Source organism: Pithys albifrons, chromosome 15, assembly GCF_047495875.1.
Source record: "Pithys albifrons albifrons isolate INPA30051 chromosome 15, PitAlb_v1, whole genome shotgun sequence".
Lineage (NCBI taxonomy): Eukaryota > Metazoa > Chordata > Aves > Passeriformes > Thamnophilidae > Pithys > Pithys albifrons.
Genome location: NC_092472.1, coordinates 6,188,182 through 6,211,012, shown reverse-complemented (window position 1 = coordinate 6,211,012; position 22,831 = coordinate 6,188,182). Strand labels below are relative to the sequence as shown.

Here is a 22,831-nt window from a genome sequence, read left to right as displayed (position 1 = left end):
TACCAACGCTAGTTCATATAATGGGTGTCCTTCATTCCTGCTTTCTGCTGGCCAACTGTTCATAGAATCATAGAATGGATTGGGTTGGAAAAGACCTCCGAGGTCATCAAGTAAAACCCTTGGGCCAACTTCAGTCCCTTTACCAGATCATGGCACTCAGTGCCACGGCCAATCTCAGTTTAAAAACCTCCAGGGATGGTGAATCCACCCCCTCTCTGGGCAGCCCATTCCAATCCCTGAGCACTCTCTCTGCAAAGAATTTCTTTCTGCTCTCCAACTTCAATTTCCCCTGGCAGAGCTTGAGCCCATCGTGCCCCCTTGTCCTATTGCTGAGTGCCTGGGAGAAGAGACCAACCCCCACCTGGCCACAACTTCCCTTCAGGCAGTTCCAGACAGAGGTCACCTCTGAGCCTCCTCTTCTCCAGGCTCAACACCCCCAGCTCCCTCAGCCTCTCTCCCCACAGCACTTGTGCTCCAGTCCCTTCTCCAGCCTCGTTGCTCTTCTCTGGCCCCGCTCCAGCCCCTCAATCTCTTTCCTCAACTGAGGGGCCCAGAACTGAACACAACACTCAAGGTGTGGCCTCCCCAAGGCAGAGTACAGGGGAAGGATCACTCTCTATTCATTCAGCCCTTGTAGCTTGTGTTCTCCACACACAGAGAATGACTTCTGGTTGGAATTAAATACAGCAGAAAGGAAATATTGTCCCCACCAGTCCAGCTGAGCCAAAAGACTCATTGATTTTAGCCCATATTGACTAAAATCAACAAGCCTCTTGCAGTTGGCAGACAGGATTCCACAGCAAGAGAAACCACCAGTGACCTCTGTGGGGCTGTGGGTTTGTACCTGCTGACTCTGCCACACTCAGCAATGGAAGTACAAATGGGTGGATATGGTTGGTAAATCACTATAACAACTTCAGTTTGGGTCTTTTGATTCTGTTTTATGACAATCTATAGATTTCCAGAGTGTAATGTACCATATATCTGAGTATATCACACACAGTGCTCAAGTTGGTCATTGGCCACGTATCTGTAGGAGAAGCCCAGATGAATTCCGTGCTTGTTGGCTGCCAAACAAAAGACAGACTCCTCAGTGGACAGAGAATGGGCTTGTATTGATTTACACCACATGGGAATGTGGCTGTGCTGGTGGAGAGGTGGGTGTTAGAGGTTACTGTTCCTTCTCATGTGTTGTTTGCTTTAGGTTTATGGTAGTGTCATTACAACATATGGCAGAGTTGTTTTCTTTTGGGTTTGTTTTCACATTTTAAGGGACTGTTTCAAAGTCAGCACTGTCAGATGACATGTTTGGAAATGTATGAGCTTGCAGTAGTGTCTTGGGAATTGTGAGAGAGCTCGTGCTTCTTAGTTTTGTTAAGTTGTGCTTTGGCTCCTGTAGAGTTCCTCCACTCTAGAACTGCATTTCAGGCATTTGCTGTTCCCTCAGATGGTCTGTGCTGTGAGGCTGGAGATGCAGCAAAGCCCATCCATTTTTCCCAGGCATTGCATCTCAGCTGTGTTGTCAGTGTTCCTGAGCAGGGTCCCCACAGCAGAGGTGTTTGCTGGTGCTCTGCAGTCACAGTGTAGGCTCTGCCTTATTGTGCTGGTCAGGCTTTGAACTCGGCTTTAAACCTGCAAGCTTAGATGACTTTTTTTACTTTAAAAAGCTCTGACTTTTTAAGCCTGTGTGCTCAGCTTACAGAGCTGTGTCATCTGTTCACTTTACAGGCTTGTTTCTGAAATAAATAGTTGTGTTGGTTTGGTTTGGGTTTTTTTAAAAACCTTTCTTATTACTATGGAACTTTTCCTAGATGAAGAATATCATAGTCACGGACCACTGAGGCTGGAAAGGGCCTCTGGAGCTCCCCTAATCCAGGCTTCAATGCTGAACTGAGAACAGGTTGCTAAGGGGTTTATGTAGTTGAGTCTTGAAAAATGAGTAAAATCCCCCAGGCCCTGCCTCAACCTCTCCAGTACATGTTTGTCCCTGTAGTGTTTTTTACCCACTTTATTTCTGCTCAGAAGTTCCTGTATGTCAGTTTGCACCTGTGGTTTCTCACTGCCCTTGGGTTCTTCTCAATAAAGACCCTGTCTCCTCCTTCTCCACAGCCTTTTAGGAGCAGCAAGGCCACTACTGGCCATCTCTGGGACAGGCTAAACAAGCTCAGTTCCTTCCCCTCCTCACGTGGATCACGTGCTCTAATCCCTTGGGACACTGGAATCCTTCCCTGGCCTTGCTCCAGTTCGTGAAAATCTTTCTTGTTTTGTGGGAGGAGAACTCGATGCAATATTGTTGCCATCTGTAAAGTACTGCTGAAAATAATGGTATTAAGAATTCTTTGACCTAAGTAGGTAATACAGCATTGGAACAAAGAGAGCATTTTAAGGCTTGTGTTTAACTTTTAACAAGGTGGTTATAGCTGTAGAGAATTCTGGGTTTAGAATATAATTTTTGTTAAACTGTGCTATTAATCTTTTTTCTGTACATAACAACTAGTCCTTAGGAAAAAAAAATCAACTAAGTTTGGACCTCCTGTTAATTTTCTGTTCTGAAAAAGAAAGTTATAAACTTTATCAATTCCAATATTTTTGGAGAGTATGGAATTTTAAAAGATTGTGAATTCCATATACTGTGGGTGTAGATCAGGATGTCTGTATAGCTGCACAGCTACAATAAATACTTAGTTTAAATCAAGTGTCATCACTGAAGTGATAATTTTTATTTTGCCTGATTCAGTGACACAGCTGAATATGGTAGGGGAAACAAAGTTTGGTTTAAATTTTATTACAATTTCACTTGCCAGGTTCCCTTAGATTTGTTCTCTCTCCTTTTCACAAAGTGCTGATGCTTTTTGCTGCGAAGTTTGACCGTGGCAGCTGAAGAATGTGGGGATTTCTGTGCTGGGTGTGTGGCAATCCAGGCACCAGATGGCAAAATTGTGGGGGCTGGCTTTGATGCAGTGAGCTTAGTCTCGAGCAGAAATGAGATATTGCTGCTTGGTTATTGTTCAGTCTGTGAAAGGGCAAAGGAAAGAAAGGCCAACATGGATTTTGTAAAGATTCCTTCAAGTTTGAAGAGTGTTTTAACTTGTTCTTCCTCATGACTCTTGCTGTGTGACACTCTGCCCCACACAGTGAATAGGAGGTGGTTGGTTGTGTTTCTCCTGCAGTGGCTGCTCTGAGAGTGTCCCCTCATGAGCTCCCCTGTGCTGTGCTGGTACAGTTCAAGCCCCTGCTGCCTCCAGGTGCCTTCAGGCTCCTCCTGCTGGGTGTTGGCTGAAGATCCCAGGCAGGGTTGAGGAGCCAGGATGGGCTTCCTCCTGATGCCTCTGTCAGCAGTCACTGCTCACGTGGCTGAGTGACACAGAGGGAACCTCTTACCCACCAGCAAATGCCAGGCCTTCTCTGCAAACAGAGAGGAAAGGAAGCACAATGATGGTCCTACCCAGGAATTCTGCAGAAGGACATTGCAGTGTGAGAGTCAATGTTAAATTACAGGTAGTTCCCTGGTGAGGAGGTAGATAATATGTCTGCTGAAAGATGTGGCCTTTTCCTTCATGATTTGGAGATGGACCAGAAGAGGTGGTGATGTCTGCACAGTGACTTCACAATCTTGTGAGGTATTGGCTATTTTATGTGGTCTTGGACTGGTTGATTTCCCAAAAGTATATTTTTCTTGACTTGAATTATTCAGTTTTCCTTTAATCAGGGTAACCCTTTCTGTCCTTTTCTGCTGTGAGAACATGCCAGCAAACCTTGCCCTGCAGGTTTGGGTGGAGCAGCTTTCACTTCTGTCCCTGCCAACCCCTGACCTGTGGGCACTGGGAATTCACTTCAGAGATTTTTATTTGCAATTGGTAGTTTTAAAAAAAATAGTTATATTCATTTTATCCATTGTTGTGAGGTTTAGTTACTTTCTGTGATACAATTCATTTTCCTTTATTGGGAGATGGAACAGCACTTGCCAGCTGAGAAACTTAAGAGTGCAGCCTTCTTCCTTCATTGTGTGAAGCTTCATTGCTGGCTGAGGCAATCTGGAATTTGAAATGCTTCAGAAATACTTGTGTGGAAGCTGTTGAGCTATAATGTCATCCATTGTGTGTGTCTTATCATGATGTTCCCTTGTCTTCCAATCCTATTTCTTTTTTCTTTCAACTTTTTCTTAGCTTACCTTGAACCTTTAGAACAAAGAATCACTTTGGGAAGCTGTTATTTGTGATAAAATCTGTGTGTTTACAAAGGCAGAGAACTCCCAAGGACTAAGGCTACCAGTTTACACAAGGAAAGGACTCTTTGCCTTTTTTTTGCTCTTTTTGTTTCCTTTGGGTTTTTCCTTTTTTTCCCTCTCAGATAGAAGGGAATATCAGACTTTAGCTGAGTGGATTATTTACTTGTGTAAGTGGGAATAGCTTTATTGGCATTGTGCTATTAGACATTTTAAAATATTAGTGAATTTTCTTATCCTGAGTTTATATAACCTTAAAAATAGTCTCTAGAAAAGCCTTCTTCAAAGAGTATTTTCATAGGTTGAGACTGCTAGAGGGGAGGAAACCTATTAAAGCATCTTGTTAATGAGCATATGAAAATTGTTAGTAGCAAACTGAGGTAGGAGAGGTTCTGTGGAAGCTTTAAAGAAAGAAAGGGAGTGTTTCTTGGCCAGAATGAGAGAGAATGATGTAAGTGTAGAGTCAGAAGCAGGTGGTGTTCTCAGCTGAAGTGATAAGTGAAGTACCTAAACTCATAACTGCTTGCATGATTACTACATTTGATGAGTTCTGAGAACACTCTTGTAGAGGGTTGAAAATAGCTTAGGAACTTCTTCAGCAATGTGATCATCTTACAGTAGCATCCTCTGATGGGATGTGCTCAGGAGCTTTGCTGGATCTCAGATTCTGGAAAAGTTCCCCCTTAACAGAGTATTTATCTGCAAGGGTAAACAAGAAGTGAAAGGTGCAGTCCTAGGGGGTTTCTTTTGGCTGAGCTTTCCCCCACTGGTGCAGCTGTTGCTGTTGCCAGCAGGAGTGAAGGTGCCCAACGGGTGTAGAATTACAGAATGTTTTAACATAAGGAAGTAGAAAAGAATTAGGAAGGAACTGTCTTAAAATTCTTGGCATTGGACCTGCTTGGGTGCAAGATAAGTACAAGCCCTGTGATGCTGTCAGGTACATTTCTGCAGCTTGATAGCACAGTCCTATATTTAAATCAAAGCCCTGGAGTCTCATGTGGAAGCACCGTGGCCAGGAGCTCCCAGAGACAGCTGGTGGTTGGCCTGGCTCTACAAAAAGGCTTGTGGAAATGAGCAGCATTCAAATCCAGAACTGAAACCATGGGCATAAATCAAGTTTTTTTAAGAAAATGGGGAGACAAAGGAGCCTGACAAGAGGACAGAACACTGGAAAATTCTGGTGAAAAATTAAATGATTCAAGTGTTGGTGAAAGCAAAAGAGAGGGGGAATGGCTGGAACACAATTCGTGCTCCAACCAGCTTGATGTCTTGGCTCCATTGCTAGTAAGGTTAAAAATCCAATTAGCTTAATTAAAGACAGCATTGTAGCCCAGGATTAGAATGAAAAAAGTGCATCACCAGTGGACAATTAACTACAGCGAGTTGTCCCTCCTTGTATGGGCATTCAGATCAATCTGCCTTCCCTAAATGTTGATCTGTTTGACCAAGGACTTAATCAAAAATTATTTAGACAATTATTCCCCATTTCAAAAGTATTCTCTAGTGATAGGAAACTATTATACAGAATCATTAAAGCATGCTTAGCTGCATTGTCTTAATTATACAGTGATGAATTATTCTACCTTTCTTCATTAACAGCATTTTAGCAGTAGATAATATTATTGTTTATTCTTTCTAGGCAATAGAAGAGTAATAGTGTTCTTTAGGTAATTATTTCTAACAGACTGAGTTTTTTGAAGTGGCTGGTTCATATTTGATCTTTAAATCCAGTCTGTGAACTTGTTCAGCTGTGCTAATTTCAAGTAATCACATTAATTGAGACCTTGGCTTGTTGTATTGTTCTATGATGACTTGTTTTATTTTGGTTTTATCTGCCTGCATGGAATGATGGAAGTATGTAGGTCAGAATTAATCTGAGAGAAGAACCCCAGAACTGGAACTTGGGGGTTCCAGTGTGCAGCGAACTCGCTGTGTGACCTCAGGTGGGACTCTTATGGTGTCTGACCTCGTGGTAGAACAAGGACAGCACAGATTTAGCTCTCATGGCTGCTTGAAAGCCTAATGAACATTTGCAAACAGCTTTGTGGACACTCTCCAGCAGGACAAACTGGGCAACTCCACATCCTTGAAACACAGCACAGAGATTTTTATTCTGTCCTTTTCTTTCCTTGGCCTTCAAATTCTTTCACTGTTGTGCTTAGGAAGTAAAGATGTCACTTCAGCCTCATGAGTAAAGCCACCAATGTTCTGCTTAGTGCTGCTCTGTGGGGTTTAGAAGCCCCTCTCTGAAAAATGAGCTTTTCCAAAACGTGGTCACCCTCATGAGTCACTGTGGCACAATCTGCTCCTGGAGGCTGCTGGAGCTTCTGGGGTGGGACTCCACACCATAGGTGGTGGTCTCTTTTGATATCCCTCAGATTTGTGTATGATCCAAATAATATTGTTGTGAATGTACTGGAACTTTTCAAGAAAAACAATTAAATTTACTGTGTGGGCTATTGGAGCACTACATTGGTTTTGTATAATGGGGGCTTGAAGGCCAATACTTTTCTTCCTGCTCTATAACCCCTCACATGTTTGTGAATCCTGCTATTTCTCATGCTCTCAGAGGGGGAAAACACTCAGTTCTTAGGAGATGAACATGAAGACTTGGTTGGTTCATGTGTGCCACGCTCTGTCTCAGGGCTGGAAACCTCAAAGATAGTGACATTCTACTGGTATGGTTTCCAAATCTGTGGTGATCCCCAGCTCGGGAGGTTCAGAAACCAGAATCAGAACATTTCTGCCTTTGTATCTGAATTTGCCTGGATGCTTTTTCAGCTGACAAAGTACCCTGAAGAGAGAAACTGTCCCTTTGTCCTGGGTGCCAGCTGTGACTGTGAGTGCTCTCAGCACAGAGAGGAGCATGGGCTCCCATCAGCTCTCACTGCCCCACACTGGGAGGACGGGGGGGGGAATCCTCAGCACTCAGTGACTGACTGTTAGAAAAGCTCCTGGGCTTTTCTTCAGTTCGTGTTACTTTCCTAATGGGATGTTATTTTCATAATAGATTTAAACAGTTCTGGGAATTGTAAGAAGTTCCTGGAGTACAGATATCTGAGAATCACAGAATCATGGAATGGATTGGGTTGGAAAAGACCTCCGAGATCATCAAGTCCAACCCTTGGTCCAGCTCCAGTCCCTTTACCAGATCATGGCACTCAGTGCCATGGCCAAGCTCAGTTTCAAAACCTCCAGGGATGGGGAATCCACCCCCGCTCTGGGCAGCCCATTCCAATGCCTGATTACTGAGAAGATAGTCTAGAAATAAAAATATGTATATTTAAATAGATAAAAAATACATATATGAGATAAATATTTGGCACAGTGCTTGATTTTGTTGTTGAGTGTCCCATTTTTACTGCTCTTCATCTGAAAATACTTCCTATAGCTTTTGTTTATTAAAAGGGGGGGAAAAAGAGCAAAAGAAACAAACAAAACCCCCCAAGTGTTGTGTGCAGTAAAGCCCAGCACAGAATGCCTGTGAGCACTCCCTGTCTTCTGTTACTTGAATCATTCATCACAGCTGCTCTGAAATAGCTGCTGCCCATGTCATACTAATTTTCAACACATACGTAGAGTGGCACACTAAGTGGGAAATTCAGTATTTGGAGAGGAAAAAAAAAGAATATGAAAAATCAGATGTACAATTTATCAATGAAAAATGAAGTTATGTTCTTACAGCAAACAGAGTGTCTAAATATACTTCGACTTTTGGTGCAAATCAAAACCAGTGTACCTGTCACCAACATAATTTCATCTAACAGTGCACATACTGTAGTAGTATTTCTTTTTGAAGTGGCATTTTATTTATTGCCTTTTTTTTAAAAAAAAGGCAGAGGGAATCCAGAAATAGAGAGGTACTTTTCCACTAATATTAAAATCAGCAAAAAATAGAGCAGTTAAATAACAGTTTTATGTTTTACCTAAAAATTTGTACTGTGCCAAACGTGAATTATTGCGTTTTCTCATTTCAAAAATAGTCTTTGCCTAAAATAATGAACAGCATTTGAGTCTCTAAATCACAATCTTATTTCCGATTGCTGTTCCTGAAAAGGAGTAGAGGCTTTTAAGAGACCCTTTTTTTAATGAACAGATTGGTACATGGTGTACTATTTCTGTTAACAAAAACAAGTGAAGAAAAAAGGCTGTTCCCAGTACTGTGTGCACTGTTGTAATTTTTGGATCTGGTTGTGCCATGTGATTTTGGGGCACAGCACAAATGGGAAGGGCTGTGTTTTCCCTTGAACTTCCAAGTGATTCCTGCCCTCTGCCTGCTGTGGTGGCAGATCTGATGGCCATGAATGCTGTAAGTGTGTGTGGATCATTAGAAAATGCAGGAAACAAGCACATGACTTAAGTTAGATGAGTGAATGAATCAACTGGAAGTTTCAAGAGAGTTTTGGCATGAGCATCACTAAGCCATTAAAATTCCTTTTGAGCCCTCCCTCCATGCCTGCTATTGATTTGACTGTGCTAACACAAGAAGTGGTCAATTTTTTTAAACCCCCTAAACAAAAAACTGTTTTTCATGTCTCAAATCCTGGGTGTTTTCTTCTCCTCTCTCTTTCCTCCCTCCCCTTACCTCTCTTCTCCCTGTAGGTCAGAGTGTTTTCATGCCCTTGGCCTGCCCCACATTGTGCTCTCATTACCCCTGCTGTAGTTGTGTCCTAAATAGTCTTCATTTGAGCACGATAAATGTTATACTGGGTGAATACTGAGCTGGAAGTGTATTAGACACACGTCATTTGTGCCACACGTGATCTCTGCACATCCCCAGCAAATACAGCTTGGGCCATTTATTGCTTTGGGGTGACTGACTATCAGTGGGAAGCCCAAATCAGCTGAGGCAACACTCCTGTGAAATGTGCCCAACCCTTTATTTAGCAGGCCATTATGAATCATCAATAAATATTTTCTGAATAAATACCTCACTCAGAAAGTTAGAGCTCCTGTTAGTGCCTCAGAGGCCAATGGGATCCTGGCCTGGATCCAAACTAGCGTGGCCAGCAGGCCCAGGGCAGTGACCCTTCCCCTGGACTCTGCCCTGGGGAGGCCACACCTTGAGTGTTGTGCTCAGTTCTGGGTCCCTCAGTTGAGGAAAGAGATTGAGGGGCTGGAGCGGGGCCAGAGAAGAGCAACGAGGCTGGAGAAGGGACTGGAGCACAAGTGCTGTGGGGAGAGGCTGAGGGAGCTGGGGGTGTTTAGCCTGGAGAAGAGGAGGCTCAGAGGTGACCTCTGTCTGGAACTGCCTGAAGGGAAGTTGTGGCCAGGTGGGGGTTGGTCTCTTCTCCCAGGCACTCAGCAATAGGACAAGGGGGCATGATGGGCTCAAGCTCTGCCAGGGGAAATTGAAGTTGGAGATCAGAAACAAATTCTTTGCAGAGAGAGTGCTCAGGCATTGGAATGGGCTGCCCAGAGAGGGGGTGGATTCCCCATCCCTGGAGGTTTTTCAAACTGAGCTTGGCCGTGGCACTGAGTGCCATGATCTGGTAAAGGGACTGGAGTTGGAGCAAGGGTTAGACTTGATGATCTCGGAGGTCTTTTCCAACCCAATCGATTCTGTGATTCTATGAAAGCAAAGGTAGACCAGAGAAACAGTTCTTAGTGGTTGCACTGCTCTGTTAAGTGGGTCAGAATGAGCTGTATTAATTAAATCCTTTGAAACAAAAGGAATTATTAAATCAGTTACTATTTAGGTCAATTACTCAAAATAAACCGTTCACAGAGTGCTCTTGAGACAGGAACTCAAAGAGTATCAGGAGTTCTAAACTCCAATTGAATCTCACTATTATTCTCACTTAACCAAAGCTATCACACCTCACCTTTCCAGGAACACATTACATAGAGATTTCTCTATCTAGCAGCGAAGGTGTTTGGCATTGAATTGAATCAGTATTTCATCTGTAAAAAAGTATGAAAAAAAAAAGTGAAACGTTTTCTAGGAGTGTGTTACAACTTCACTTCATCGTGTTTTAATCCGTGTCTGGTGATACTGTTGTCTGAATTTGGAGAATGGTTTTTGGATAGTGCTGTGGGAGCTGCTTTTTGCCTGACTGCTTTGAGGGCATAGAAATCCCCAAAGCACAGGTGAAGAGGAGAGAAGAATGAGAATATTTTGTTGCATTTAGGTAGCTATATTTAGTCTCAGATGCTTGGGATTTGTCCTCAAGTCATAAAAGCATTCAGGAAAAAAATGTAGAAGTGCTGTAATAAATATGAACATATCATTGAATAAAAATCCCATTTTTTCCTATTTGTTTACAGCACTTTTAAATCTTCTAAAATTTAGTGAAGTTCAAGAAATTTTTAATGGTCTGGAGTTATAAAAATCAAGTTATTCACGAACTTATTTTGAAGCCTAATTCTTGTATCAAGATTTTCCTTAAGAAAGGTCAAAGTAAAGCTCTTGGGTCACATTTATAATATTTCTACATTTATTTTCTTGTGTTTAGACTTGGTATGGGAGCAACAGTGCAGACATTGCACCTCACACAGTGGACATGTGGGTGACTGAGGAATATTTCCTGGTGTGATCTCCAGGAGAGCGTTGTCTTACCAATCCCTTTTGGTTTTGTATTTGGAGGGTAATTGCACCAAACTTTACAAAAGAATGTTTATTGAGGGAACAATTTCAAAAACTCTTGTCTGCCTGCTTTAATGAGCTCATATCCTGGAAATACTCAGAAGTTTTATCTCAGTCAGAGTAAATCCCTCTTTTAACTATAGTAAGAAGGAATTAAATGTTCTTTCAGAGACAATAGAAGTCAGGCCAGGAAGCTTAAAGTTTAGCAGGCACAAAAACAAAAAGCTGTTTGTTTGTCTGAACTGACAGACAATATGGAATTCATACGAAACAACAGGTTTTTGTATTCAATAGTAGCATGAAGACATCCAGAGAGTAATTGGCAGTTTTTACTCAATGCTGTAGTGCATTTATCTGTTTCTGTTTATAATTGTCGTAAATTGATATCTGAATTTGAGGGAGGGAGTATTGAACTGGGACCAAGAGCCAGGCCTTGTTAATCTAAATGATCATATATCTCCTCAGACTTCAAGCCGGTGTTTGTGCCACCAGTGTTTAATATGCTTTGTAGTCAATATGTTATATAGTTTAATACATATTACAGGACCAGAGAATTGAACTGAACAACTTGGATATAGAGGAGTCAGCTTAGCCATTTGATGTTCAGAGAGGTGAGAAACAGGAGTGTGTATTGAGTCTTCCTTTGTCTTTAACCTGAAATTATTAAACTAACCCTGACAGAATGTCAGGTGCTGAATGTCTCTGATTTTGTTTTGGCTTTTCTCTGTGTTTTGTTTTGTGACTTTTTTTCCCTCTCTGAAATGTTAAAAATAAGTGAAAAAGGAGGGGGAAAAAGTAAGCATATTTACACTTCTTTTTGCTCACAGATTGCAGAGGATCTGTGGGTGGCTTAAAGCAGCTGTTTCTCATGGTTACCTAACTTTGTTCTTCAAAATAGAGAAAGAAAGAAAAAACCCAAAAACCACAACAAGTCTAAATGTCAGAATTTAAATGAAACCAAGGAACCTTTTCTCTAGGTCAGTAGCTCCTCTTGCCAAGTGCATTTATTCTCTCTGAGGGCCATAATAATCTGTTCCAGTGATGATTTAGCCAATATTTATGCCAGGGTTGCGACCTCTTCTCCTGCAGGTGCAAACAGCTGCCCCAGTGAAAGGCATGGCTGCCTTCCACATTTCTTATCAACCTTGGCTGGAGTTTGTTCCCTTCGTGGCAGGGGTGGCAGAAGGGATTGCAGAGCTGAAGAGCTTTGGTGGTTTAAGTGAAGCTTCTGGCCTGGGTGTGGGTGGTGTGAGGGCCTGGGATTGTTCTGCTGGGTGGGCTTTGAGTAGGAACCTGGACTGGGAGGGGATGGAGGGCAAGGAGAAGGTCTTCAACCATCCCAGCTAAATTTGTCACCTCCTTAGCCACATACAGAAAAGCAAGAGGTTTTGTTCCAATTTCTCCTTGTTAACAAATCTGAGTATTTTTTATTTGGGAAGATTTCATTTCCAGCAAGAAGTTTTGTCATGAGGATTTCTCAGGTCTAGCACAGACCTGGGCATGAGAGGAAGACATGAGAGGAAGACATACATAGTAACACCAGCTCAAAATAATTAGCACCCCAGTGGTTCGGGTGCTTGTGCTTACTGCAGTTCTTGCTTTTTACAGTATCTTTCATTTTGCAGTTTGTGCATGTTAACTATGAATATATTAAAGTGTATATCGACAGTAAGAGTGTCCTCATTAGGTAAACTCTAAGAAGCTCTCTCTCTTTCTGGTCCAGTGAGCAAGAAGAGATTGAGACAATTTTCAAGAGCTCCAACTGCTGAGATGGATAAACTGATCATCTTGAGTGGCTGTGAAGAACCACATCCAGTCATTTCTGTGGTGCACAGGAGCAGCCAATTCCCAAAGTGTGTTCAGAGATCATAACTATGCAGAAATGGCAAGGCTGGAAAGGACCTCTGGAGATACCCAGTCCAACCTTTGCTTGAGGAACAGGGTCTTGGATGATGTTAACCAGGGGCAGTAAAATTAGTTGCTGCCACTTATGAGCACACTGTTAAATGATAACGTACAGCTTTGTGATGCATTAAGGATGAATAGGAATAATCTCCTCCATGCAACTCTCCAGCATTGCTTCAGTCTTAATTGCGAGCCCTCCTGCAGGAACAACAGAAATAATTAAGGCTGGTTTGAGTCTGCTTTTCTTTTCTTTGCATAACAGGGACAAATATAGTTCTGCCAGTTCTGTGCCATTTCCAGGGCTCATTCGAAAATCAAAAGATGACAGTGTTTGTGTTTCATCATTGTTTTTTAAACTCTTCAGTGAGATGATAATTTAGATAGAAGACAATTCTCTTACAGCGTTTCACTTTTTTCCTCCCCACCCATTCAGGTCAATTATTTCAGTTTCTAAGGATGCATTATGTGGGTCTTCCTTTTCTTCTTGTTCTGTGCCTTATTGTTCTTCAAGGATAAGTCAGGGAGAGTAAAAGAAAACAAAACATGGTAGCAGCATCGCTCACTGTTTTATTATCCTTTCATGTTTTCAGGTGGCAGTGCCCGACCCCAAATATAAGAGTGGCTTTTGTGCCCGAGTCAGAAGATGGATATAAAGGACAGGAGGCACCGGTCGCTGACGCGGGGCCGCTGCGGGAAGGAGTGTCGCTACACCAGCTCCTCCCTGGACAGCGAGGACTGCAGAGTGCCCACGCAGAAGTCCTACAGCTCCAGCGAGACCCTCAAGGCCTATGACCATGACACCAGGATGCACTACGGAAATCGAGTTTCTGACCTGGTGCACAGGGAGTCGGATGAGTTTCCAAGGCAAGGTATGTTTAAAGTCAGGCCTGGTTCCTTCTGTAGTGCCCGTCGGGACAGGCTCTGTGCCCTGTGCCAGTGTTACGGGGAGTTCCTTCTGCAGTGCCCCTCGGGACAGGCTCTGCGCCCTGTGCAAGTGTGCCAGTGTTACAGGGAGTTCCTTCTGCAGTGCCCCTCGGGACAGGCTCTGTACTTTGCCCAAGTGTACCAGAGTTACAGGGAGTTCCTTTGGCAGTGCCCCTCGGAACAGGCTCTGTGCCCTGTGCAAGTGTGCCAGTGTTACAAGGAGTTCCTTTGGCAGTGTCCCTCGGGACAGGCTCTGTGCTTTGCCCAAGTGTACCAGAGTTACAAGGAGTTCCTTTGGCAGTGCCCCTCGGGACAGGCTCTGTGCCCTGTGCAAGTTTGCCAGTGTTACAGGGAGTTCCTTTGGCAGTGCCCCTCAGGACAGGCTCTGTGCCCTGTGCAAGTTTGCCAGTGTTACAGGGAGTTCCTTTGGCAGTGCCCCTCAGGACAGGCTCTGTGCCCTGTGCAAGTTTGCCAGTGTTACAGGGAGTTCCTTTGGCAGTGCCCCTCAGGACAGGCTCTGTGCCCTGTGCAAGTTTGCCAGTGTTACAGGGAGTTCCTTTGGCAGTGCCCCTCAGGACAGGCTCTGCTACTTTTGTGTGTGCGCCAGAATTACAAGGAGTTCCTTTGGCAGTGCCCCTCAGGACAGGCTCTGTGCCCTGTATGAGTGTACCAGAGTTACAAGGAGTTCCTTTGGCAGTGCCCCTCGGGACAGGCTCTGTGCCCTGCCCAAGTGTACCAGAGTTACAGTGAGTTCCTTTGGCAGTGCCCCTCGGGACAGGCTCTGTGCCCTGTATGAGTGTACCAGAGTTACAGGGAGTTCCTTTGGCAGTGCCCCTCGGGACAGGCTCTGTGCCCTGTATGAGTGTACCAGAGTTACAGGGAGTTCCTTTGGCAGTGCCCCTCGGGACAGGCTCTGTGCCCTGTATGAGTGTACCAGAGTTACAAGGAGTTCCTTTGGCAGTGCCCCTCGGGACAGGCTCTGTGCCCTGCCCAAGTGTACCAGAGTTACAGGGAGTTCCTTTGGCAGTGCCCCTCGGGACAGGCTCTGTGCCCTGTATGAGTGTACCAGAGTTACAGGGAGTTCCTTTGGCAGTGCCCCTCGGGACAGGCTCTGTGCCCTGCCCAAGTGTACCCAGAGTTACAAGGAGTTTCGGGGAGAGAACTGTAGGAGAATGGATACTGTTCTACTGTTATTTCAAACACCCAGTTCTGTTTTCAGAGGTGATCTCTGTTCTTGTAGGTCTGTCTTTGCTTGTAGGTGTTTACCTGAGTTAACACATCAAACTGCAACTCGAACTTGTGAGCCACTGGAGCCATTTTCAGTTGGTTTGCTCTGCCTTAGGAGTCATCTCAATGTTGCTTTGCCCTGGCTGGGTGATTGAGGCTTCAGCTGAGGTGCCTCAGTTCAGTTTCCAGGTCATTGTTCAGCATTTCATGATGGTCTTTTTCTCTAGATTATTGATCTGACAACTGTGCATCCTCCTCCTGATCTTAATGTGTTCTTATCTGCCCTATTTATGAAGGGGAGTGTAAACTGTTGGTAACTGAATTGAAACTCTCAGGTATCTTTTATATTATTATTATTTCCCCCTGCTAGTCTATGTTGCTGTGTCTAAATGAGTAATATTATTTTAAAGAGCCAAAGTAAGTTGGTTTTGGTTTTTTTTTGTTAGATAATATGAGCAGTAACTCCTTATTATTCTGCTTTTGTTATGTTTAGAAAGCAAATTTCTTCAGAGAATAGGTCTGTATGATTTGAAAGCTTGATATGTTTCTGACTAAACAGTTCTTCTATTGATAGGAAATTTGAGATAATGTGGGAAGTAGATCCAAATTAAGACTTGGTAGATGTTCTCACTTTCCACATTAATATTATATGGATAAAAATGTGGTTCATATGGTGGGAATACTGTTCATTACATCTTGTGCTTTCAGTTTCCAGCTGCAGACATCCAGGAATTTATACAAGTAATGTTATTCTAAATAAAATCTAGAGTGGGTGTTTTGATGGGATTAAATTCTGTTGGAAATAAACGTGCTTAAATAGTCTTTAGAGATGTTTTTGTTGTTTTTCTATCATAAACAAACTCAATGTATATTTTTTAAGCAATTGCAGATATATTCCTCAATATTTTGTCTGTTCTTTTAGTAAAGCTAAATGCATTTGACTTATTGCAGAGTATCTGGTTTCAAAATGGCACTGGAAGCAATTCTGAAGTCTGAAACAATTCTTGGTTTGCTGCAGTATTTATTGTCTTGCTCTTCTGACTTGTCTCATTCTTTGTGAAGAAGCTGTTTGAAGAATCAACACCTTTCCAAACCGGTGTGAATAAAGCACTTAACAGGGAAATTAAATGCTGCTGAAAGTTTAGCTCTGAATAAGAAACTTAAAAACTTCCTCATTGTTTGCCTGTTTTGCAATAAGCTTTGTGTGCTAATCAGGGACTAATGTGCCAAACCAAAGTTGTGCTTGGCTGTAGTTGCTATTTTGCTGCAGTGTGTGGAATTTTGGTATAAAGTCATGACTAATATCACCTGAAATGTCTCAGTCTGGCATTGGTTGTGCTGGGCTTTTCCTAAGATGTTTCCATGCAATCTAAGGAATAAAACTGCCCCTTTAAACTCTTTTTAACATTTCAATAATAATATTTGTACAGAGTAATTCAGAATAGGTGCAGTATTTTTGTGCCAAGCTTACTCTCTGAACATCTTTCAAACAGATGTTCAGGATCTTGGCTGAAATGGCAGGTCCAATGCAAGTTTGAGCTATTCCTTTGTCTTACATTTTCCCTAATGTAGACAAAAATCTGTTTGTAGCTCAATACTTGCCCTGGATATTCATTAGTCAATCGATCTGGAAAGTCCTTCAGAGGATCTGAGAGAGCATTCAAGACTTTACAGGATTTATTTAATGTTGAGAAGTCCTTTCTGAATGCTGTATTTTAAGATGAATAGAAACTTTCATGCTTCCTGCTAGGATGTGTCAAAAGCTTGAGAATGGTTCTGAGATCTGTGGATATCTGGAATATTTTGCAAACTTGTGGCAATACATGAATTTCTCTGTATGCCATCTATTTTTCCACCAAAGTGAATCAATTATTAAACTTGGGGTTTTTTTTCCTGTTTGAACAAAATACTTTCTGACTTCATTTGCTGACCCAGCATGGTAAAGGTAGATGTTCTTTAAGGCAAAAAGTGAAGATTTTGGAAAACCTTTCTTTAAAGAGGTTTCTTTCAAAGGCAACTTTTCATAGAATTATAGAATCATAGAATGGATTGGGTTGGAAAAGACCTCCGAGATCATCAAGTCCAACCCTTGGGCCAACTCCAGTCCCTTTACCAGATCATGGCACTCAAGCTCAGGTTAAAAACCTCCAGGGATGGGGAATCCACCCCCTCTCTGGGCAGCCCATTCCAATGCCTGAGCACTCTCTCTGCAAAGAATTTGTTTCTGCTCTCCAACTTCAATTTCCCCTGGCAGAGCTTGAGCCCATCGTGCCCCCTTGTCCTATTGCTGAGTGCCTGGGAGAAGAGACCAATCCCCACCTGGCAAGAACTTCCCTTCAGGGAGTTCCAGACAGTGCTGAGGTCACCTCTCATGGTGTATTCTGTAACCAATTTGTTCTTAAAAGACTGAGTTGTTAGGGCTTTTAAACTGAATTTCAAAGAGGTGATTGCAAATCTTGCTGTTCCAGAGTTCTTCACTTGATATCCAATAGCTCGTGGATTTTGTGGTTTTGCCTGAGCCAAACTCTGGCCTTCAGCTGATGCAAAATTTATTAGCCAATTGTTATCCTCAATCCATTGTTTTCTCCTCAAGATATGATTGAAGTTATTGAAATTATGGCTAAGCCCACACATCAGATTAAATGGGACCCAACAGTCTTAAGAAATATTTAGAATTCTGTTTACCACTGTTGAATTGTTCTGTTCATGTCACAGCATCTCTTTGCATGGTGAGATCATTTCAGGGAAGAGCAGCAGCTGATACCTTTCTATATGTCAGCTCAAATTATTTATATTTTATACTAAAAAATGTGTATTTTTTGCATCCTCTTTAACACTATAGCTACATTAAAAAAATAGTTTTAAAAAGTGACAGTGATTATAACAAATCCCTTACAATGCCCCTTAAGATTGTCTGATATATTTATTAACATCACACAGAAAATTAAGTTATCACAGTAGAATTCTCAGAGAGGGGCACTTGGGAGGTGTAATACACTCAGTTTCTCTCACCTGAAGTTGTGTTACCATGCCATGCTAGTCACCCCTTGGGTATTTCACACTGCAGATTTTCTCCTTATATATTGAATAAGTTCCTTGACAAAAAAGAGTAAAATATCAATTAATAAAAAATCCCAAGCCAAAGCAACCCAGAGCAGTTTGATGCATGTAAATTTTATTTTTTTACAGCCTGCTCTAGGGCAGCTCTGACTGCTGAGAAAAATGAATGCTGTTTTCTCATCTGATTGTTCTTCCCATCATAAATCTGTCCCCAAATAATTTACATTCAAAGAACCACAGTGCAGAAGGAACATTTCATGAGAGTGATTAAACTTGGTCAGACTTAAAGTTCCTGTGGTCAGGTGTTCAGTGCTCAGCAGTGACTCAGATGTTGTTTACAGGGAATAGTCCCTGACTAGACTTTATCTCACTCCTTATAATTCCCAAGAACACCAAAATGAGCTTTTGACCATCTTGTCATCAAACAGGAGTTGTACTCAACTCTTTGGCTCAATTTAATGTACCCCTTTCAAATCCAACTGAGTTTTGGCAATTTTAGTTTTAATATTTCTTTCCAGAACTTGTGGCTTTCTGAAAACTAAATGCTTAATACATAGATTTGAATTCAAGACATTAAATAAGACTTTTTCTTGTATCCTGGTTAGAGTGAGAGCACAACCTGACTTTGTGTTTAATGGTTCCCTCTGAGATATGTGATCCCAGTGTAAAATATTTATTAGGGTGAGACAACTGCCTTCACTTGCTCTTGTCTAGAAAGCACAGCCATAGTGAGAAAAAAAAATTGTAATAATGGAAAGATGCTGAATGAAAACTCCTTCCCCCACCTTCTCCCTCCCCAGATCATAAAAGATGATGTGGTTATTATTGTTAAGTGATTTGAAAACATGAAAGCTCTTTCATCTGTGCTTTCACCTGTGTTGAAGCTGTTAATAAAGGAGCTATGCAGCAGCATTACTAGGCTAGCACATAAATAGAAGTACAAACCCTTAGAACAGCCTTTCCCCAAACTCCTTTTAGGGAAGGAAAAGGTACAAAGGTCTAACCCAACCCTAACGTGCCTCCTGCGTTTAACCTCTTGCATCAAAGTGGCCTTTCAGGCTTGACCTTTCAAGGTGGCCTTTACTTGTAATATTAAGATGATCTGGTAAATAGTAATTAAACTACAACTTTGGGTATATTAGATCTGAGTCACAATAAACCCCAGAAGGAAATCTCTTTAGAAGTGTCTTTTCAGTGGAACATCATGGGATTGACTTTGAGTTTGGGTTACTTCCATCTGTACCTTCATTGATTGTGTTCTCTTGGTGTCTTGTGGATTTTGGTGGTGTTTTAGTTTGTAATGGTTTTTTTTTGTGGTTTGGGTTTTTTGGTTTGTGGTTTTTTTGGTTGGTTGGTTGGTTGGGTTTTTTTGTAGTTGTTGTTTAGTTGGGTCTTTTTTACCTTTTGGGCAGCAAGCTCCCTGGTTGGCAAAGGGTAGTTTAAATCAGTTGTGGTAATCTCTTACTTTCCACTTCCCTTTCTTTCTCCTTCCATCCTCTTTTCTTGGGGTTTCTCCACTTTCCACCTTCCCTCTCTGTGCCTTCGTTGCTGGCAGTGGTGGTTGCTCAGACCTGCTGGCTCTGGCCATGGCCAAGCCCCACTGACAGGGCCCTGCTGAACGAGGGTGTAGCTCTCAACTCTCGTGATGCTGACAGAGGACTCCAGTAATAATTAATAACCCCAGTGCTGCAAAGCACAGCAATGTTTTAATATTAATATGTATTTGTGGAATAAACAACAGCAAGGCATAATACACCAATTCTGTGTACACACAGTTTCTCTTGGGGAGTAACTTTTTATTCTTGGCTGTTTCTCTCTTCTGATCATTATTAAAAATCAGCATTTGTTTACAGTTTAAATTAGAGGCTCAGAATGAAAGGATTTCTGATGCAAATATATAGGTAGGTACAGATTTATGCTCCTTTTCTTTTCTCTAAACATTTATTTAGCTTTTCAAAAGAGCTACTTTTGTACTGCTGCTGTACTGGAGTCCTCATTAGCTGATGATTAAGTTAAAGTAAGTTCTATTTCTTTTCCCCATTTACAGAGTTACGTGCACATTATATAAACCACATACAACAGGGTAACTTCTAAAAAGTAGATGTTATCAACTCATGTAGTTATCACACCCAGTGAATGAAAGGAAATTTTAAAAATCCTTAGGCCTCCTGTAGAACAGAGTAACCATTTTAATGCAAATACCTTCTCAAAAGAACTTCAAAATTATTAGGAATTAGGCTTCCTATACTTCATAGTTTGAAATTTGTATCAGGCAAAAAGATCTTGTGCTTCAGAGTCGTGTTCTCTCGTTTATGATACTGGGGCCTGACTCACTGTTGAAGAAAACCTGTTCTTTATGTGCTTTTCCCCCCTCTTATCCCTTTACTCTGCTATGTAATAGAATTCTAAGACCTTGGATACTGAAAAGAATAATTTTTGATCCTATAAACCCCTCTCCATTTTCTCATGCACACAGGGGCACACGTCCTTCGATGAAGTTTGTAATATTTGGGCACATCTGTGGATGCTCTTTCTCATGTTTCAATCCATTGTAAATGGAAATAATGTATTCCAAGGAGATGAAATAATAGTTTTGTTTTTTAAAAAACATGTTCTAAATGAAAACAATTATTTATGGATTATTTCTACTAACAAAAATGGCTATCTCAGGCAGATATTCCTCCTTCTCTGTGTTCTTGTCTTGAAAAGGATCTACACTTTAACAAATGGGTTTGGGTCAATGTTTGGAAGGCTCATTATTGTGAGTGTTCTCAAACTGATGGAGATACTTAGATGCTTTTCTAATACACCTATTAACAATAAAATCTGAGATCTGAAAACTATTTTATCCTTGATCCAGGTTTGAATTGGGCATCTCTCTCCTGCATCTTTGGCATGTTCCAGAAAATGAGCCTTTGGAAGTCCTGTAGTCCTGAATTTGCACTAATAAATATAATTCCATTTGTGTGAACTGGGGGAACCCTCTACAGCTTGTTTGCTGCTAAAAAGAAATCAGGCCATTTTCTTCTCCTCCTTTCTCATAACAGGAAGAAAGAACTGTTTAAATAAAACCAAGTTCTGTAAATATTTAACTGATAAAAGCATTTATTTTGGATTAAACGTTGTTCAACTCTCCAATACCAAATGTTTTTAAGGTTTGCATTTTCAGACAAAATAAGGAAAGAATTAGATTTTCGTGTGTTTTGGAGTGTGTGGAAGATGGTTAAGCAGCAGAGTGTGTGCATTGCTCCAATGCCCAAGTCAGTTTTCAGCTCAGATGCTCTGGGAACAGGTTTTAGGTGTGGTTTTGTTTATTCTAAAATTGTCTTGATTTCTTTTCCCTCATCTTCTTTTGAAATCTCTTGCTCCTAGGGATGAAATTCCAGTGTCAGAGGACAACTGGTTGGTCTGTCGTGATGATCATATGTTTATACTTGTTTTCTCATCCCTGTTTCTTCTCCTAATACCTCCAATGGATTAAGTCATTTTTAGAAGCTTTTCAAATACTGTGGCTGGACCCAAATATGCACAGTTTTCAGAAGAAAAACAGAAGGAATTTTTCAAACAAAGTCACCACCAAAACTCATTTTCTTTCTTAGAGAGCTGTGGAGGTTTTGGAGTGGAGTCAAAGTACTGATGACCAATTTACTTAAAGCCTGTAAATGGAAATCAAAATCAGTAGAAAAGAAACCAAGAAGGAAGAATAATTGGGTAAGCAGGGCTCAGCACTTTTTATTTGTTCTTTTTGGTTTATATTATTGGTCTCTGGACATAGTTTCAGTTCAGGAGACCTACTAGTTACCTTCCTTGGGCTGCTATCAGGTTGCTCATCAACTTTCATCACATTATTTCTACACTGATCCCAGTAATCTATCCTGGAATGAAGCACATTCTGGAGTTCTGGGAACAGCAATAGACAGAAAATCCACCCTTTCAGCTGGTGGGCAGCAGCTGTGGGAAGTCAGACTCCAAGTTAAAAGCTTCCCTTTGGGTTTTGGAGGCTGGCCTGTTTCTAGCCCTTAGACCTGGTGATGCCCTGTGTAGTTGGAGCACCAATTTTTCCCATTGTTGGTCTGGCCTGATTGAATTGGATGCTGCAGTTAAGTCAGTTCTGTGAACTCTGTCTATCCATCTAAGTAGAGCTCTTCAAGCATCTGCCTGTGCAGTGTCATCTTCTGTCAGAGATTCTGGTTTGTTGGTGGTTTCTAAACCCTCTTGTCTTTTATTTTGTCTCTAACAAAAGCAAAATGTCCCATAGCAATGCCATCTATGCCCCAGGGACATGGCTAAAGACATGTTGAAGAGACAGTGACTTGATGCTACTTTGATGTTTGTCAACCCAACTTCACGTGAGCTTTTTCTGGCTGCAGTCAGTTCCTGTTGAGCTGCTGATCCTTTAAGGTTCCAAAATTGTTTCAGAGTCTAGATAGCTGACTAGACAAAATGGCATGCAGATATTTTTATGTATTCCTTTTTTTTTTTTTTTTAATATGAGTGCTTAGCTGGAAGTGACTTCCAGTGAATGCAAAAGTACATGTCTGTGACTGCAGAGCATATTGGAAACAGAGATTTACTGTCCCGAAGTGTAATGCTTACTCAGCCATCTGATGAGATTTGAGCACTAAACAGTTTGAGAGGGATGCATAAAGCTGTTTTATTACAAGATGCTGTTATGAATTGTAGCAGCTTTCCTTATGCTATCCTGCTGTTGCCAAACAAGTTGCCTGAATGTAAGCAGTTTTATTTGTAATTACTTGCTTACATCTCCCCCGAATAGTTGGGTTATAGCTGTTTGTGGTGCCTCCCCTCTGCTGGTGGCAATCCCTACATCCTGTTTAAGTCAGAATGAAAAGATATCTTTTCAAACTGGTTGGAGCAAAGCCTCTCTGAGGAATGCTGCTGCT

At 41.8% G+C, this 22,831-nt stretch overlaps 1 protein-coding gene across 9 annotated transcripts in view; it reads left to right on the top strand.

Moving 5' to 3' along the window:
• The window catches only part of TENM2 (teneurin transmembrane protein 2), a 585,930-nt gene that overhangs the window by 66,094 nt on the left and 497,005 nt on the right, over window positions 1-22,831 (top strand). For all 9 annotated transcript variants that reach the window (XM_071570619.1, XM_071570615.1, XM_071570614.1 and 6 more), the window contains exon 2: window positions 13,307-13,585. In XM_071570619.1, the coding sequence (XP_071426720.1) occupies window positions 13,360-13,585 (226 nt within the window). In that variant the 5' untranslated portion in view covers window positions 13,307-13,359. The remainder of the gene's footprint in view (window positions 1-13,306; window positions 13,586-22,831) is intronic.